The sequence below is a fragment of the Telmatherina bonti genome, assembly GCF_933228915.1.
Source record: "Telmatherina bonti genome assembly, chromosome: 20".
Taxonomy (NCBI): Eukaryota; Metazoa; Chordata; class Actinopteri; order Atheriniformes; family Telmatherinidae; genus Telmatherina; species Telmatherina bonti.
Window position 1 is genome coordinate 17,164,892 of NC_136618.1, and position 18,985 is coordinate 17,183,876.

At 37.6% G+C, this 18,985-nt stretch overlaps 1 protein-coding gene across 2 annotated transcripts; it reads right to left on the reverse strand.

Annotated features, from left to right (window-relative positions):
• Positions 1-697: 697 nt before the first annotated feature.
• On the reverse strand, positions 698-18,789 carry pan3 (poly(A) specific ribonuclease subunit PAN3). 2 transcript variants are annotated; one of them, XM_079259723.1, is made up of 18 exons: positions 18,196-18,789; positions 16,795-16,916; positions 15,088-15,160; positions 14,935-15,005; positions 14,559-14,703; positions 14,180-14,397; positions 13,598-13,702; positions 13,441-13,498; positions 13,049-13,210; positions 12,635-12,751; positions 12,244-12,345; positions 11,226-11,391; positions 10,881-10,968; positions 10,563-10,702; positions 9,232-9,361; positions 5,244-5,308; positions 5,013-5,151; positions 698-3,091 (listed from the first exon to the last, which is right to left on the reverse strand). In XM_079259723.1, exons 1-18 carry the CDS (start codon positions 18,527-18,529, stop codon positions 2,951-2,953), a joined length of 2,376 nt encoding a protein of 791 aa, XP_079115849.1. In that variant the 5' UTR covers positions 18,530-18,789; the 3' UTR covers positions 698-2,950. The 2 variants fall into 2 exon arrangements, with proteins under 2 accessions (XP_079115849.1, XP_079115850.1); XM_079259724.1 differs by lacking the exon at positions 16,795-16,916 and having other exon boundaries at positions 18,196-18,313.
• Between the last annotated feature and the right edge of the window lie 196 nt (positions 18,790-18,985).

The following is an 18,985-nucleotide window of genomic DNA, read 5'->3' on the forward strand; positions in this document are numbered from 1 at the left end:
ACAAATACTAACTAAACTAAAAATAAATGCTTACTGTTATTTGTGCAATGATTTGTGTATCATTTAAACTATAATTTTCTAATTAAGTTTGAAATGTTATTTAATACTGTACAGACAAATTTGATGCAATATCAACCCATAAAACACATTAGTTGCGTTTAATTACACATTAGTACCTCTTGTTGTCTGAACCTTGACAAAATGCTGGGATAGTCTTCAGAAAATATTGCATAGGATCACCAAGCTGCCAGGTCTCTGGTAGAGGACCGCAGCTTGAAGGAACAGTTTTAAAATGTCTTCAGCTCATGCTGTGACATCTACCACTAAAATCATGTATTAATGCTGCATTGCTTGAGGACCCAAAGATAACTGTAGTTAAACAGAGGTCATCAGTTCATTCTCTTGTGTAGATTTCTGTGGATGGTAATTCAACTTTTCTAAGAATGGGATCCCCCATTAGCTCAGTAGTGGTATTCAGATATGGGTTAGATGATTAGCAATCCCATTTTCACCTTCGTTCATTACATTTTGTTTTAAAAAGAAATGTACTTAAAGTTTTTATTCTAATGTGTTTATCATATGGATAAGTTTTACTATTCAGCAATGTTAATATATTTGCTGTAGTTTATCTTCTTAACTGGAAAAACAGAAAAGATCTCAATTCAGTTTTTGTATTCTTTATTAAAATACTGCTGTACACACAAATATTGCAAAATTTGAGACAAGAACACAAGAGGGGCATAAACCATAGTAAGATGGTGATTGTAGGTATATGGCTGTGGGGAGGAGAACACGGTCATCAGAAATAACTGGAGTGTGTGTTTTTATGTTGAATACAGTGATATAAGCACTGACATTGTGTAGGCTGAGTCAAAGGGCAAGTGGGTGTGTTTGTGTGTGATCCTGTGTAATTAAGGTTTTCTAAAGCACCACATTCACCAAATCTTTTGTCCATTTGTTTCACTAAAACAGAAAGTAGTACATGATCTAGTACAGCCAGCTCTCTTTACATTTGTTGCCCTAAAGAACAGACCCTTAAATTCAATAATCATGTATCAGGTTTCTGTCTGACTTTGTGCTTAATTTTAGGCTTCACTTTTGGTTCCAACACATAAATCTGTTGCTCTGTTGTCTCACATTTGTGCACATTCATACAGAGGCAAAGACAGAAGAAGCAAGAAGAATGATCTTGCACACCTTGAATTATTTTTTATAGGCAAAATATACATTTGTCTGAAAAGTCATTTTGACTATTTTAGTCAAATGAAATTCGATCTGCACTTCAGGGCAACATGAAATCCCATCCTACATGATCTCCACAATGTCTTAAACTTTCCTGAACTTCCTAAAACCTCCATCTGAAGAGGTCCCGCCCACTCCACTGAAGCTCATCTGTTTGACTGGAGAGGGGGCAGCCAATGACAGCCAAACACATTCAATCATTGGGCCCCTCCAGCTGTTTTGTCATCCTGAGAGAAATCCAAGCCATCCGAGTTGAGTGCAACAGCCAGCGCCACTGCTTTGTCTCCAGCACGTTTGTATTTCATGATCTTAAAAAGTCAAATAAAACAAATTACAGTTTGTGTTCCCATCCTGATCCGCCCTCAATCCCTTCCCCCTTAACCTAAAACCCCTGCTGGAATTGGTCCACAGAATAATAAAGAGCAAAAGTGAGGCAAAAATGACTTGCTCTCCTATTTCCCATTGTGCATTCCTGCACAACAGCAGAGCAAAGTGGAAATGCAGCTGGTAAAAAGTCACAAAAAGTGTCACTTTTTCCTCGAAATGTAGACTCCCCTGAGGGGAAATAAAGTTTGGGATTACAGGAAGAAAAGAGAGTAAAAGACAAGAGACTGGGGATGTTGCGAGTAAGAGGATGAGCAGGGAACAAATTAAGGACATTCCACAAAGAGGCAGCTGTGGCTCCACCTCAACAGAAGTCCCACTCGTGGGCTGAACCCAGACCCAAAATGACCCATCTGCGAGCAGTTACTGTCACTACAGTGTCCATGAATCATGGTGGTATCTGCATATGTAACAAACACTTGGTAGATGACCTCAGGAGAAGACACCCCTTCCTCAGTGCCATCAGAAGCAACGTTTCACACCCCACCCCAGATCCTGGTCCCCAGTCCAACACTGCCCGCCCACCCACAAATATGAGCATTAAGTTTTGTTTTTTTAATTTCCTGAACAAAAATGTCAGAAATCCTTGTTTTTTTTTCCTCCATTTTACCAATCCATCCACCCAAGTGGTTAGTCCTTTCTTAAGGGAAACCAACAATCAAGGCAAAGGTGGATTGGCTCATTTCATGAAACAGGTGCCATCCCGACACACTGAAAGCGTTGACTGGTGTGTCCCGTCTCCTAGTGCGTAAGAATGAAGGGGTGTGGTCTCCAACCGGCAGAAAGATGCGGTCAGTCAACAGAAAGCTGGATTTCCTTTTTTTTTTTTTTTTTTTCTTATTTCTTAAATTGTGAGTCAGCTATAGTATTTATGTCCATGTGTGTGACTTTAGCTCTCTGTGCACCCTGTAGGCCACTCACATATTCATAAAAATAACAAAAAAAAAATTAACAAAAAATTAAAATCTTAGTGCATCCTCCTCAGAAAAATAAACCCCCAACTGTAGAAATAAACAGTAAAAGCAGGAAAAAAGTTCAAAACCTCATGTTTTGTTTCTCGCTTTGTTCCCCAAATCTAAAAAAATGTCGTACGTCACAGCTTCCATTGTCTGTCCTTTTTCAGCTGCAGGGTTTACGAAAACTAAAAAATACACTTTAGAAAAACCTTCTTGGTGGACAGGGATCAGTGTATGTGACTGAGGTTATCGAAGCCCTGCCCCACTGCCTTTGCCATGCCGATGTTATCTGTGAGCCTGGTCCTCCGCTGTAGTGCAATTGTGTGCTCCATGTGTGGGAAGGGTCCCACCTGAGCCTGAATGGGGCGCTACAGAGAGCCAGCGGCGGCAGCCTGCAGCTCCTGGAAGGTACTGTCGAAACAGCGCTTCAGGTCCGAATAGGTCACAACCAGGACGCTCTTCTCATCCCGAGACACCAGGCTGATCTTCTCGGGAACCCCTGCATCCAGCTGAACAAACAAGTAGATGAGATTAAATAAATCATTTTTAATAAATCACAAGGAATTGGTCTGTCTATGTTTTGGTCACTGGGTTTTATAATCAGAGGTGAGTATTATGTGTGGAAAGGCAAGCACCGTTTTAGGCTTCACCAGCATGCCCCCATCAGGGCCTACTTTTTGTCTTTTCCAGAGGAGATAAAAACCAAATCACTCAGCTTTAAAGGTGGAGTATATAAGATTTTCATTATTTTAAAAAAAAAAAAAAAATTAACTAATAAAATAACTACAATCATAATTGGATAGTTTTTTTGAACATGTAGGTTCCAGTCTGTTTATATTTGATGCGTTAATAAATTACAAGTTTTAATTAATGACAAAAAGCACATTTTTTTTTTACTGGTAGGCAAACGTTTAAGAAGGGTCTTTGTCATTAATTAAACTGGTAATTTAATAACACATCAAATATGGACAGACTGGAATCTACATGTTTAAAAAAACTAATTATGATTGTAGTTATTTTTTGGTTAATTTTTTTTTTTTTTTTTTAAATATTGAAAATCTTATATACGCCACCTTTAAGCCTGTACTTGAACGCACCGTTGTGAGGCTCTCGTAAAAGTGAAGAGTCGCAAAATGTCTTGCACAGTTGCAAACTGATCTGTGCATAATTGCAATTTTTCTGTCCATACCAGGCAGTTTGAGAGATTAGATTTTATGAGGTTGAAGGTGTAAAATGTTAACATTTGTTCATTTTTGTCATTTGTTTATGTTTTTTCTGTGTAAAATGTCATACGTAATTTGTCAGAGTACTCCTGGGAATGAATGTTTGTCTGTCATATCTCTCTATGTTGGCTCTGTGATAGGCTGGTGACGTGTCCAGGGTGTATCCTGCTTCCCCACAATCCTGAATTGGATTAAGCGGTTTGGGAAAATTTCTAGATATTTGTGTGCATATTTTAACATTAATTTTGAATGTACCAAATGTTGCACATAAAGTTGATTATATGGTTTACAAATCTAGTCTTACACATACAACTACCCAAAGTTGGACGCAAATTAGCTCGTACAGTTTGCAAATCAAGTATTACACACGCCCACACACACACACACACACACACACACACACACAAAAATAGAGTAAATTTTTAACTTTTTTTTCAGCATGTTTAGACACAACAGTAATATGCCCCAAAATGGAGGACAAGGCCACAGAGACATCATAAAAGCAAAACCTTTTCTATATTTTTGTTAAATTAAGTCTAAATTTAAATGAAAAAAAGGTCATATTTTCATTTAAATATTTTAATCCAAAATTATTTTTTTGGTTTTTGTTTTTATACTTTCCTCTCAATGAAAAACCAAAACATATACTGGGCAAAATTTAAAAAAAAAAAAAAAGCCAAGTAAAAGATTGAACCATAGATGTTCTAAGAACTCCATGTTTTTTATATTTCTAATAACTGTGTAGATTCACAGCTGATAAAAGCTTTATGTTCACATAACATTTAGGAGCGAGAGGTTTGTTAAGTCCAAACAGTAGCAGTTTAAAAACAGCTGATGCAGTGAAAAGAGGAACAACAGAGGTGAGAAAAGAAAAAAACCTACAAGTCAACAAGGCAGCCAGTTTATAGCACGATTCCTTTTTTTTTTAAGTTATGTAAAGTTAAGCAGCCGTTTCGTTCATAAGTATCTTCAGATTAACAACCAAATGTGTCTAAACAGAAACATTTAACTTACTAGCTTTTCTGCCATTGATTGCATCTCAAATCAAATCAAAGATACTTTATTCATCCCCGAGGGGAAATTAAAAAAAATTAATGCTACGAAGCCAACAGGCTGTCTTTGTGATACACATCAGATCATCCAAATGGAAATCATATCAGTTTTGTTCTTATTTAGTCACTTATTTGACTGACACCTTTTCACTGACCTTGTTGAGGCAGGAGACAATGTGACTGAGGTCAATCCACGGCGTCCCTGCTTCTGTCACCTGGTGAAACAGGTGATCTCGGAAAAGCTTCAACAGGTAGCGGTCACCCGTCTCTGACCACGTTGGATCCTTCTGAAACCTGATGCACAAAGCAAAAGCATTTCAAAGTTATCAATAAATAAATAAATAAATAAATATTGCATCTGTGTAGTCATGTGTAACAATACTTACTCTGGTCGTTCGTTAATGGTGCCCAGTTTGGCGAGGAGGCGAAAGAGACGGCCATTTTGCACCTCCTGAATAAAAAACAAAACAAAACAAAACAACAAATACTTGTTTTATTCATCCAAAGGATCAAAAGTCATTTAGTAACTTGATTTTGAAAATAGATTCTTGCAGGCTCTGTAATTACAATGGAAATATTTTACAATGAACAGATGAACAAAACTGACAATGCATACTCAAACATGTATTTATCTTAGTTTTTATTTAACATTTATTTAACCAGGAACCGCTGACAAAAAAAATCCTTTCACAATCACGACTTGCTTACATTTTGGCAAACAGGTAAAATCATTTATTTCATGAGCCAAAATGTAAATTATGTAATCAACAATGGAAAACATGTCATATTCATAACAGAAGCTCAGAAAAGGGGAAATTTTACAAACTAACTGAAACATGGGACTTTGCCCAAACCTAGTGTCAGGCCCAGTTTCTAGATGGCACTTCCTTGTTACTCAAACTAAGTCTGAAACTGTTCCCATTACCACTAAACATAACTTCTGTTACTGTGCAGTCACCTGAAGTAAAACCCAAGATACCTGTTCTAAATTCAGCTGTGTGGTACCAGTGTGTTGATGTCCTGAGTCATAGTCTGATCTTGATCTTGAAGACGTTTGTGGGTTTTTGGTAAAGCCAAGCTAGTGTTTGCATCTCTCCACCCAAGTAAGCCACATTTACTCACCAGTTCAGCTCGGCTGCAACATGCAAAAAGCAGCACTGCTATCATAAACACAGGAGTAAGAGCTGCTCTCAAACAGACCAGATGCCACACTTACTCCACACATCTTTTCCTGCATGGTGTGAATTCTAGGAGTATGAATGCACCTAAAGCACTTAACCTTGAAGACAAGCGACAATTTTAAATTATTTGGTCAAGAACTGGGACTGGGTTTTTTTTTGTTTTTCTTTTTTATAGCTTTCAGCTCACAAAGCTCCAATAAAATAGTCTAATTAAAAGTTCTCACAGTTATACATAAAACTAAAAGGTCATTGTTGTTCATTTTGTTTTTTTTTATTAATACTCCTTTCCCTCCAACATTTAAGTTATTCTAAACACAGAAAAAAATAAAATAAGAAATCATAAACCTGAAAGCATAGAAACCTTATACACTAAAATCTTCATTTCTCGGGCTCTCAAGAAACTAAAAAAAAATTTAAACAAAAAGCACCTGAGAGGTTTGGGTGTAATTGTTACCTATATTATTAATTAATCTTTTTTGCAAGAGTTGTTTCAAACATCCTTTTTTTTTTTTATTCAAAAAACTGAGAGAACAAAGGATACAATACTTCAAAATGCTCCACAAACCTTCTTGGCCTAAATTTACACTGTATCTGATATTTTGAAGGTAACAAAATCCCAACGATACTCTGAAAAACCTGTTTGCTCAGCCGAGGTTTGTAAAAAAAATTTTCACTTGACTAAGTAGCCATTTCAGTTTATCTGGTTTTAACAATTGCTGGAATAAAAAACTATTTAGATTATTCTTTTTTCCCCCCATCCTGCAGATTGCTGTTATCAGCTAATGGATCTCTGAAGCTGAAGGGGAAAAGAAAAAAAAAAAAATCAGCAGGATAGGATAAGTGTGCAAACTTCCTTGCTGACAGACTTTCGTGTGATTTACAGAGAATTTAGAGTACCTGGGAGCGGAAAAAAGCCACGTGTGTTCATGTTTGGTACAATGATTTACAAGTAATTCTTCAAGATCACCCTGTAATTCTTCACAAGAAGGTGTTGCTGCAGAAAATGAAAATTTCCTACCAATATTTTTCATGAGATTTTAACCGATTAACTTAAAAGACGGTTACCAAAAAACTTCTCATGAAAAATAAAAACCTGGAGAAAAGAAGGAAACTGTGACAAGCAGTTTAACGCATCAGCAGTGTTGCAATGATGCAACAGACCATCATCATTTTTCACTTTCAGGATTAATTAAAACCATGTGAAGCCTTTTTCATATTTCTGCATGAATGTGACACATAAGAGCTTCAGGTAAGTACGATGGTTACTACAGCAACAGTTAGCAGCTAACAAATAAAGCATAGTTTGCTAAGGAGAAACTATTGGTCTCAGTTTTGGCCAAGGATATTTTCTTTTCTTTTTTTTTTTTACTAATGTGAATAAAAATTAAATTAAATGTATTTTTCCAGACATTAAAAGAGCTTGAGTTTACAATATTAATATCTGGCTCTATGATCCAATTCAGTCATCCAGTAAAATCCATTTAAATTAAAAAAAAATAAATAAATGTTGCTTTTCGGAGCAAATATTGTGATTAACAAAAAAAAAAAAAAAAAATGGGATTAATAAATTAACTACAAATGTGTAATTAATTTAATTGTGGGGTTTTTTTTTTTAAATCAAGTCCCATCCCATTCAACAAACTTTTTATTTTGAACCAGGGACCTATACTCATAAACATTAAATAAAAAACAGCGTTTCCCAACCATTATATTAGGGTTGCACCCCAGCCCCCCAACAGCAATCTAAGCCACCCCAAGAAGATCAGGTTTCTTTATTATATTTCTGTAATTACTAAACATCTCACATAGTTTTTTATTCAATTATTTACATTCAAATATTTTCTTATTTTATTTAGGTCATTTCTGTTTTGCACCAGTTCACAACACAGGTCCCCTTTTTTTTTTTACTATAAAGACTAAACAGCCTGATCTTATTTATCTTATTCTAGTGTAGACATCTAAATACATCACGTCATATCTATGCATGCCATGTGCACCCACAGCTGAGCTACATTCCCACCAGCAGACAGAGAACACGTCAAACACATTTGCTTCAGTCACCCGCAAAACAGATAAAATCATTGTTTCAGATCAGCTTATATGATGATAACGGTCACCTTGTGCGTGCTCAGGATAGGTTATTAAATCGAAGTCGTGATTCAGTACAATCTGTTGGCTTTCCTTAACTAGGCTATTTATTATGATTTGGTTCAAAGTAATTACACAAACTGTAATGTTCAAAGAGATTCCATTGTTGTGAATTAGTATTATACAATAAAGCTAGATTGACCTGTATTTTTTGGTACCAGAGCCTATGCCGAAAGCAAATCTGGGAGCTAAAAGAGGCTGTATGTATCGGCAGATATATTGGCGGATATATTAAACAGAACAGAAACAACTAAATATGTTAGATAGAATCTTTTTAAAATCAATTTAAGCAAAACCTTTATGGCTGAAAGTAAAAACTGCATGGCAATATGAAGTGCACATTTGTTTATAGGTTTTATTAACATCAACACGAATGTACCAATCTTATGATCTCAGATAACTGTGACGTGACATAAAACAGGACAGTTAAAAAAAAAAAAATTTTTTTTAACTTTTTTTGTCCAGTGGTCGTTTTTTTTTTTGGGGTTTTTTTTTTTTTTTAATGCTTTAAGCACAGAAACTAGCTCAGATAAAAAGTGGAGCAGGCTGATAAACAGGAAATGCTTAGAGTCTGCCAACCAAAGATGAAACCAGAACACTACAAGTAGCCAAACATATTTCTTCAGACATAAAGACATTAGTGCCCATCTTTTACTGTTCCATCAACTTGTGTTGCTGTAATTCCTGTTTAACGTGATTAAAGGGGAGCATCTTTTTCAGCTAAATTAAAAACTATTTGCAGCTGAAGGTAAATTTACTCAAATAAACTACTTGGGCTGGTAGATTCGTACAGTCCCAGAAGGAAGCAGAAGTTGGGGCGTAAGCGAGAAGAAAAACGCGATTGTGTCAAACATTAACACTTACGGTGGAGATGGCAAATTCAAAACCAGACTGCAAACCTTAAAATACATTGTACAACATCTTCTGTGAATGCAACTTCCTCAAACTAAGTCAATTTCTGCAAAGCAGTAAAAAAAATATCACACTGCAGTTCAGCCCAAATTAATCATGTGTTAACACGTTGTCAGCACACTTCAACTCTTACCTTGGCCAAGTCTTCCTCAATGACATCATTCCTCATCTGCGATGCATCCAGTTGTGTGTAGAACCGGGCTCCAATCATAGGCATGATGTCATTGACGCTGCGCAGGCGAGACTGTTCCGTCAGCAGGTATCTGCAGCGACACAAAACTTGTTACATACTGCAGACCCAGAGCCAGATTTCATATTAATAACATGTTGTCTTTCATTCCCCCCTCTATTGAATGCAGAAATAAGCATTTTTATGAAATTAAAATGTTTTATTAACTTGTTATCAACTTTTAACTTTACTTAACTTAACAAGGTTATACCTTTGTTTGATAGTTTTTAGTCTGTTGTTTGATATTGTTTATGTAAATACCTTTTAAGAGGACTGAACACACTATGAGCTTGTGAAAAGTGAGGTTTTTTTTAAAGACAAAACAATAACTGTAGCACAGACAATTCATTGGGAACTAGTAATGACTAAAAGTCAGACCGCTTGACGAGAAAATTTGCAGCCCTGAATTTGTAAGAGTTTTAGAAATAAATGAAAATTAGACAATTATGTCAAATCTTAACACATAGAAAATGTACAGTTAGCAAACCATAACATATAGTCCAACAAAGCTTCAACATTTAGAAGACACACTAATTATAAAATAATAATATTGATAGAAAGTAGGGTAAAGCCAGTCATATGCAAAAAAATCAGGATGTTTCACATCTCTAATGGTTTTTCACTAATGTTCTAGTTTCTTCTGAAAAATCAAAAGTTTAGGCGGACAGTTTCAGATTGTGGAAAAAAAAAACGTTTTTTTTTTTTTTTAACAACCTGTTAGAAAGTCTTTGGTCTGACTTGAGCTGAGAAATGTAATTTAAAACTATATTTTAATTATGCCAATAACCTTATTTTAGGTACTGTATTTTACTGAACTGTAATATAAACATTTATTTGACCTTCCCTCTCAGAGTAGATGCATCAATATTATCTTTGGATGGTGAAATAAATTCAGCAGGACATCAGACCAATAATCTTGGCTTCTTTCTCACAAAACACATTGACTTAGTTTCAATGTTCAGATCACAAATGTTTAGAGTATAGAACTGCTGTTTGCATTGAGTGCATTGAGAATTAATACAACTCAGAACCTGTCTACACACAAGTCTTACATATGATTTGAAAATCTGGCTTTAAACGGTTTTTCTTTTTTCTCCTACTCTGACAACTGAGAAAGTGAATGAATTTTAGCCAAACTACAGAAAGACAGCTTTGCACAACATGTACACTTAATGAGGCTTGCTACAAAGAAAGACACTTAAAGTAATACATAAATGACTCATGTGCCCTCTTACAGAATGAGGTTCTTGAGGTCTGAAGAGTAGTTTATAGATACCAGCTCCATGGCCTTCTGCAAGTTCTCCCTTTGGATGCCAGCTAGAGAATTACAGGCCAAAGCCAGCACCACCTTGCCCAGCGACACGAGATCTGCTTGCTACAAGATAAGACGCACACACACACAACACAAAAGATCTTAATACAACATCCAAACCGGTAAGAGCTGTCAGACATTTACATTGTGAGGTACATCAGATGTTTTTCAAACATGCGGTGGTGCTCATGAGTAAAGTACTTTGTGTGGAATTCACTGCATGATATTGTGTTGAAAGTACCTGGTACTGTGGCATCAGGGCAAGATGGTTGGTTTGACTGTTGTCAAACGTTAAGACATCAAACACCCCTACACAATTCACCCGTAACCTTTAGAGATAGGAGACCATTGGTGTCATTACTTTTGTAGATGTCTGTACTTAGTGCAACCACACGGTTTTGAAAAAAGGAAGCCCTGACTAAATATACTCCTTTCAGCTCATCTTCAACAGTAAAACATACTACAACTCTTAAGTCTGAACACTAAACTGCTCCTTATGCAGCCATTTATGGTTATGAATGACAGTCTTTAACAAGCAGCACTGATCTACCCGCTACATGATGCTCAGGTGTTTGTTTGTGGTCACCTGGTCTTGCCAGTGATAAGTATCTTGCTGGGGTCCATCACTCGACAGGCCAAGCCAGCGGTATGGATGGTCCGCAAGGCTGAGCTGAGCTGGACTATGTAGGCCCAGATCAGAGACTCGGGCAGCAGACCTGCGTGTTGCCGTGGTGGTGGAGGTTCATGTTGCCCTGCACATAGAAAAATGCTTATCATACAAAACCAGCCCAAGTGATGAATACTATCTATGAACAAAACTTCTAAATACCACTGGCTTCCTCTTTAGTTGTATCTTTGGTACAAGCTGCCTCTCACGCGAACAATGCCAGTCAAAATGAACTTAATTAATCGATTGATTAATCTGTCAAAGTCTGTCGAAATATGAACCTCAAGGTTGCTTGATGACGATTACAAAATGATTAAAATATTATTATTATTATTATTTTAAGAACCAACTCTGCTTACGAGATGCACGCAGCTCATAGTTATGTAAATCATGTGCATCATTATGCAAAATTTTCTTCTTGCATGCAACTCTTTACCATCAATGCTGGTTAACATCACACAGACGCAGGAAGTTTTCCTGTCAGTGTTTGCTACAGACGAGATGTTTGTATGATTGGTTTTGCTTCCACTGTCTATCGTTCCTGCAGCCATCTTTTAGTAGTAGCATATACAGTAGCACCTGCCCTGGGATCAGTTTCAGCCACAGTTTCCTCCGAGTGCTAATGTCCCATTTACAAATACATGCCAACTGTCAAACTCTAACACCTCCGACTCCAAGACACAACCCCAAGACATTTAAACATGTCTTGTATTTAATCTTTAAAACCTGAGATATCAAGTGTCTACTGTGAAGTCAACTGCACACAACACCAACAAGCAAAGAAAACAAATAGCCATTTGCCAAATAGGCAAATGGCAACTTCCTCATTTGCAAACAAGTAAACAAAGTCTAAATGTGTGAAAAAGGAGTGATCTGAGGCTCCTGAGGTGAGGGTGGTTCTAATTCAGAATGATGCAGGAGCGGAAGACAAACTCACCCCACTTCCTCTTGGTGAAGTACGAGTCTGCTGCTGGGTCATTGAAATGTCTGCTAAACATCGTCTCTGCACCTGCGTGGAAGTCGTACGAGAAAACTAGTGCTGTGCGATGAGAGAAACAAGAGGAGACAAACATTAGAGTACAGAAACTCCCAGAAAGTGAGATCACCTCAGGGAAATAAATAAATACCTTTACATGTTTACATGTTAAACTTAAATACATCACAGAGTAAAAAATAGTGACTACATGTAAAAAGCTGAAATGTTCAAGCAAAACTTTTAGTCTTAAAAAATGTATTCACATCAATAGCTTAAAAAAAAAAAAAAAAAAAAAAAAAAAAAAAAAAAAAACATGCACACACCAATTATGTGCTAAAATACATTCACTCACAGTGGTCTCCAAAGGCCTTAGTGGTGAAGACCTCTCTCAATGTTACAGCATTTGAGTGCTGAATCTTCTTCCACATGTCCACCAACATCATGCACTTGGTGTTAACAAGGCGGAAACCTGGCCACAGGTAAATAACATTTATGGGCAACTCATTAACACATACATTTCACCATCAGTACATCCCTGGAGACCTGCAAATACACTGCCCTAACAAAAATATAGTCACCGCATGCATTTAACTGCAAATAAGTAAAAGATTTCCATTTGAAAGTAATGCAGTTTATCAACACATTGTAGTCAGCAACAAGTTTTATTTAACTTAGCCAGATACAGCAGGTTATTTTTCACTCAGTCATGTCAGAAGACACATGGCATGCTTCTTTGTAAGAGTGACCTTCTGGTCATGCTTCTTACCATGTATCCTCCTTAGGCAGTAAGGCAGATCATCCTTGCTATTGACAGCCTTATAACAGGAGGTGATGTAGCTGAAGTTGCTGGTCTTCTGCATTCGGTTTGGTGGGGGGAGGGGCTCCAGGGGGAACAGGCTATGGTAGCTGTCGACTTCAGATGGCACATCTGACAAAGACAGCAGCAATTCACCATTTCAATACCAAATAGATTATTTTCAATGGGCTCTTGCTCAAAGCCCAAAAAAAATGTTCTTACATTTTTAACATTTATTCTCTTCACCTCAATCTTCACAATTGCAACAAACTTTGCAAATAAAGAAAAATGTCTTACAGCCTAATTCTGCTGCATCTAAAGGTCAATTACTGCATCGTTGACAACCAGAGCTGACGATTTACCTGCATTCTCTGAGTGATCCATTTGGGCCATGGTTATCAGATGCCTGTTAATCAACTCCTAATAGGGAGATGAGAAGCATTTGGATCAGGAATTTCCTCCAGATGAGTGAAAAAGGGGAATGTTGAGTAAAAATGGAGCACAGCAACAGAACAGTACCTGTCGGAGCTCATCGGCCATGAAAAAGGACGGGGCATTAGCTTTTGGCTGCATATAAGCCACATGGGGTGCTGTGGAGGGATAGATATGGTAGGTAGGAAACACCTGCAATAAAACCAGAAAAACAGAGTTTTCTATTTAGTTTAAAAATAAAAAAACAAAAAAAAAACAAAAAAAAACTACATTTTAAGACAAAATATTACAATATGTATAGATATTAGTTTATTTAGAAATTCAGTAATTCAGTATTCAAATTTAGAAATTCAGAGCTCCACAAATAAACATGAAAAAAAATTGTTAGCAAGATATAATTCACAGCTCAGTATTGAAAGAGATTTCAAAACCACAACAACTAGCTGACCAAAATAACTAATTAATACTGTGTTAACGCAGTTCTGAGAATAAATGGGACTTTTTTTTTTTTTTTTTAATGAAAGCACTTTCAAACACCTCAGATTAACTCTTAAAATGTATTAGGCTGGTTTAGAATCAGCTTGTGGGATGCTACATACTGCTGGCTACTGTTTGGTGGGACGATTTAGGATAGAAGTCTTTTGGTGGGTTCCCATTTGGTTTACATACCATCCCTGCCATGGGTGCTGGGGTGTTGTCTGTGTAGAAGTAGGTAGTTCCCCCTACAGTCTCTTTCTGGATAATGTGCGCACCCTGGTCAGACGCGGTAGTGGGCACCATGTAGTTGGCAGGGTTCGGGGTGTGACTTCGCCGACGAGGAGCAGGTGAGGTGTGGGGTGTAATTTTTGGGGAGTGGAGAGGAGATGATCCAGCAGACAAAGACATGCCTTTAAATTGAGACACAAAGGAAAACCTACCTTAAACAAGTTTCAAATACTTGTTGAACTGCACATTTGTAGACATAAGGCGAGAAAATAACCACCAGAAAGGAGCAGAGCTGATGAAACTGGGTGGATTTTCAATTGCAAGTTCCCCTAAAACCCCTCACCTGGAGCGAGAGCAGCAGCTGTGGAGCTACTGAGACCAGGATGTGTGAAAAGAGGTGAGGGAAATGCCTGGACAGCCGACTGGGCCAATGTGGCTATGCGTGGAGCTCCCTTTGGGATAAACTCACTTGCTGCCGGGTTAGGAGCCTGAAAATATTTTTTTTTTTTAAAAAAAAAAAAAAAAGAAGAAAAGAGGGGAGGGGGTTCCATTTTTAATGCATATATACACACACACATATTTTTTATATATATATATATACACACATATATACACACACACACATTTTTTATATATATATACACACACATATTTACACACACACACACACACACACACATACATACATATATATATAGATAAATTGGCTGTTTGCTAACCTTTCTCCTTTGAGAAATGCTAAGAGCACCAAAATCACTGAACAGTGAGGATGTCGGGGAGTTCACTGGATCTGCGAAGGATGGAGCATAGAAAGTTAGCGCATAGTGGATGAGTGTCATCTACTAATGTCTAACGTGCTGACAGTGGCTTACCATGAGTGCTGTGGGTGAAATTCTTGGCACCATCATTGAGGAGACTGGGAGAACTGCTGCTGGTAGTCATTCGCTGAAGACAGCAAGACCAATAACAGTTTGATTTTTCTTTCCCCGCTCTTGCTAAACACACTCTACTGTGCCTTTATGTGTATTAAGAAAATATCACAAGACATTAAGTTATGACACAACATATGTGTTGCAAGGCTGTCTATTTTATTCATATTATAATAAAAGCAGAACAGTTTATTGCATTACTGCCTTTCCAGCACACAATACAAATGAACTTTTTTAGGTATTAGGTACTTTTGTCAACATTATTTCCCACAAAGCCATACTTTATTTCATTCATAAATGAACTTGCTACTGTCTTACCTTCACACAGTAATCACAGTTTGGAGAACCAAATAGGAACTGTGATAATGGGCTCAAAGCTAGCTCAAAGTATCATCTTTCAGATTTTCATAAGTTATACCAACCAAAGAACTATCCAACAAGTCTGATTCAACATCTGATAAGTTCAAATTATTTTCTGCAAGGCATATTACATAACAGCCAAGCTTGTGAGTGCCTATAACAACCCATATGCTATTTAATGGAGAATATACTAACAAAATAAATAAATGGGTCTGCACCATTTACACACAGTCACGCATCAGCTAGGTGTGGCGATGTGGAAGCACATATGCACTTTGAACCATACTGAATTCCCAGTTCAGTTTCAGCACCAGATGCAGGATGCACACCTCAATCATACAGTTGATATAAAAACATCAGGCTTGTTTGGATGCCAAGAAATAAGTTATTTTTAAATGTGAGTATTACATACAGCTCTGCATAATCATTCACGGATGTAACTTAAATTGCAAATAATTTCTGGTTCTTCTTTTGGTTTTTTTAACCAATCTACAACACATTGAATTATTGGTTGCTCTGAAAGTTCAAGCCTTCAAGATGACGCATCCTGGCAGCAATGGAATTTCCCACTATATTTAAATATTCTCATCTTTCCCCATTTGGTGCCACTTACTGGCTCATGGTCCACAAAGAGGAAGAGAAGTGGACCCTGTGATGCAATGAATAAATACTCTATATAACATGGGCTTGAACCTCCATTTAATATTTCATGTATGAGTTGTTTTGACTGGAAGAAAATTCACTTTTCTGGTGTCCTCATTTTCAGTAGCTGTTAGTTTTGCTGCCCAGAGAGAATTACTCTTTGATTCTTCAAACTTTGTGCTATAAAAGGTTGCCCACGAGAGTAGTTGGTGCCCTACCTAAAGTATTTAACGGTCACAAATGAAAAGAAACAGAACGTCTTCTAATATCAGCTGTGTTGATGTAATGACACGTTCCTGTATGAACAATAACATTGTGATCAAACAAATAATTGACAACTGAAATTTTTGCACACAGATTTGTTAATCATACACACACATTTACACATGTGAATGTTAATGAATGGTGTTCTATAATCCCCTCCTGACATGTTGTTTATTTATCTAAAAGGTGCTGACTCTGAACACTCAGCTTTTTCATGACACCTTCCAGAGCTGCCTCACAAAGCTCAGAGTATTGATTGCACTGTTATTCAGACCTGTTATTTAAAAAAGTACTTCTTGGCTTATATATTGTCTGTAATTATTGTCTTTTAAAAACTTCAGTTTCTCACACAATATTCTTACATTGTATTTATATAGGCTGTACCTGCATCATTGAATATTTCGACTCTGCTGGGCTTCCAAACCCATTGACCCCAATAAAGCTGCTGCTGAAGTAAGAGTTGGTAAGATTGGCATCGCTCAGGCTTGCACCCTCCATCCCTGGGACTGCAGATGACATAAAATAGTTTAGCAAATGATGTTTATTGCTGGATTAATATAACAAGGGGTTAACTCTGCACAGAAACCACACATTAAAGAGTGGATATTAATTTCAGCACTATGTTATTAGCCAATCTCAGAACCAGATGTAAAGTATGTAAACTGTGCAAATGAACAACAACTGCTTCAAGGCGATGACATTGTCTTTTGGTTCACCGATTCCAAAATAATGTCAGGGGCAATGCCAATGCTGCTACATTACACTTTATTCCTCCTCAAAAATCACTCTAAATGCTGAAGTCTTGACCTAATTATGCTACAGTGGGAAAAGATTCATAAACATACAGTTTATGCATGCATCATAAAGTTATTGCTTTTTGGTTTTATTTTGTTTTTGGTATCTACACAACATTTGAACAGGTAATCTTGAAAATACTACAAAAACCTATACTACTTCAATCTGAACTAAAATAGTCTACAAATAATATCAATTCTTCAAAACTGTTTTTGATCTGTGAATATCTGATGCATTCCCCTTTAAGTCACGAATCAGAAGTTGTGAATCGAGTCAATTTCATTGTAAGCCGCCAAGCATTATTTGTGTATTTTCCACAGTACAAAGTTTGTAGCGACCAATTTTAATTTGGTTTGTTCATTGGGGGCTTCTGAAAAACAGCGAGAGTAGGCAATTTTACACGAGGAGTTGCACGTGAGAGCTCGTTTCTTCCTGTTTGTTTACACTGAGAAAACACGACAGTAAAAACAATGCAGTGAACGCCTAGCATTGACACGCTAATGTTAGCAAACACAGAGCGAGCACATAAAATGTATCGTTACATTGACATAAAAATTAACTGCATACAAACGTAATGCTACAGTCACAAACACTACACACTATAAACACTAATCCTGTCTGTCAATATGAAGCCAAGCCTACACTAGTTCATTAAAGCAACCCCCTCAAAATGATCATTCAGGTAAGGTAAACTAGCTGTTAGCTGCACCAGTTAGCGTTACTAGATTGTGTCCACAGCTGTCATTCAGAAACAGAAAGGCCTGCTCGTGAACTCCAGAAGCATTCATAAAGTGGTCGTATGTAAAACCTGGTGTAAGTAATAAATCCTGGAGACCGAGGAGTTTGGCTCTTGCAGATCAAATCAAACCACGTTGTTTTGGATACGGAGGCCTGAATGGATCCTCGGGGTAAATTACGGAACAGCTCCGAAAGGCCCTAAGGTAAAGCCAGTCAGCAAACCCACGTGAGGCCTTGTCTTGGTATACTCACTGGTCAGCAGCTGCCCCTCCAGAGACGTGCCTGCAGGCCCCAAGGTTTCACTCTTCTTGGGTACACCAGTTCCTCCACCTCCCGGGCATGCTGCCGTGCCTCCGAGGGAATACCCCGCTGGAGTCCCGCCACTCCCAGCCATGGGCAAAGGGACGGGACTACTACCGCCGTGCAACGGTAGGCTAGACATGGACGGATCCTCGTGCAGGAACTGACACTCATCTCCATAAAAGCAGGTTTTGTCTTTCGCGTAATATCGGCAAAACTTCACCTTTACATTGGGTATCCCGACACCCCCGAGCGGAGCAGCTGAAGGTGGGAGTCCACTGTTCATGGCACCGCTGCTGCCGCCACTGCTGCCGGAAGACACTCAAACATAGAGACGCAGAAAGCTAGCGTGCTAGCTTGCAAACAATCCTCCGTAAAGCAACGAAAAATATCACTTCAGGTCATGGACAGCATTTAACATCCCAAAGCACTCACATTATAGGGCCGAGATACATTTTTGATCCGAGCAAATCTGTACAGATCAAATCCAGATCCTTGTTGTTGTCGTCGCTATCCATGCAGCTGCCCTCCCTGTAAAGTAGCTTGTTGTTGTTTTCTGCACCAGGCTGCTCAGATAGAAACCAGCAAGCATGGCTTTGCATTCTGGGTAGAGCAGAGTTCACCTGCCGCAAACTCAACTTGCATACATACAAAATTTTATATGTATATACATATATATATATTTATATATATATATATATATATATATATATATATATATATATATATATATATATATATA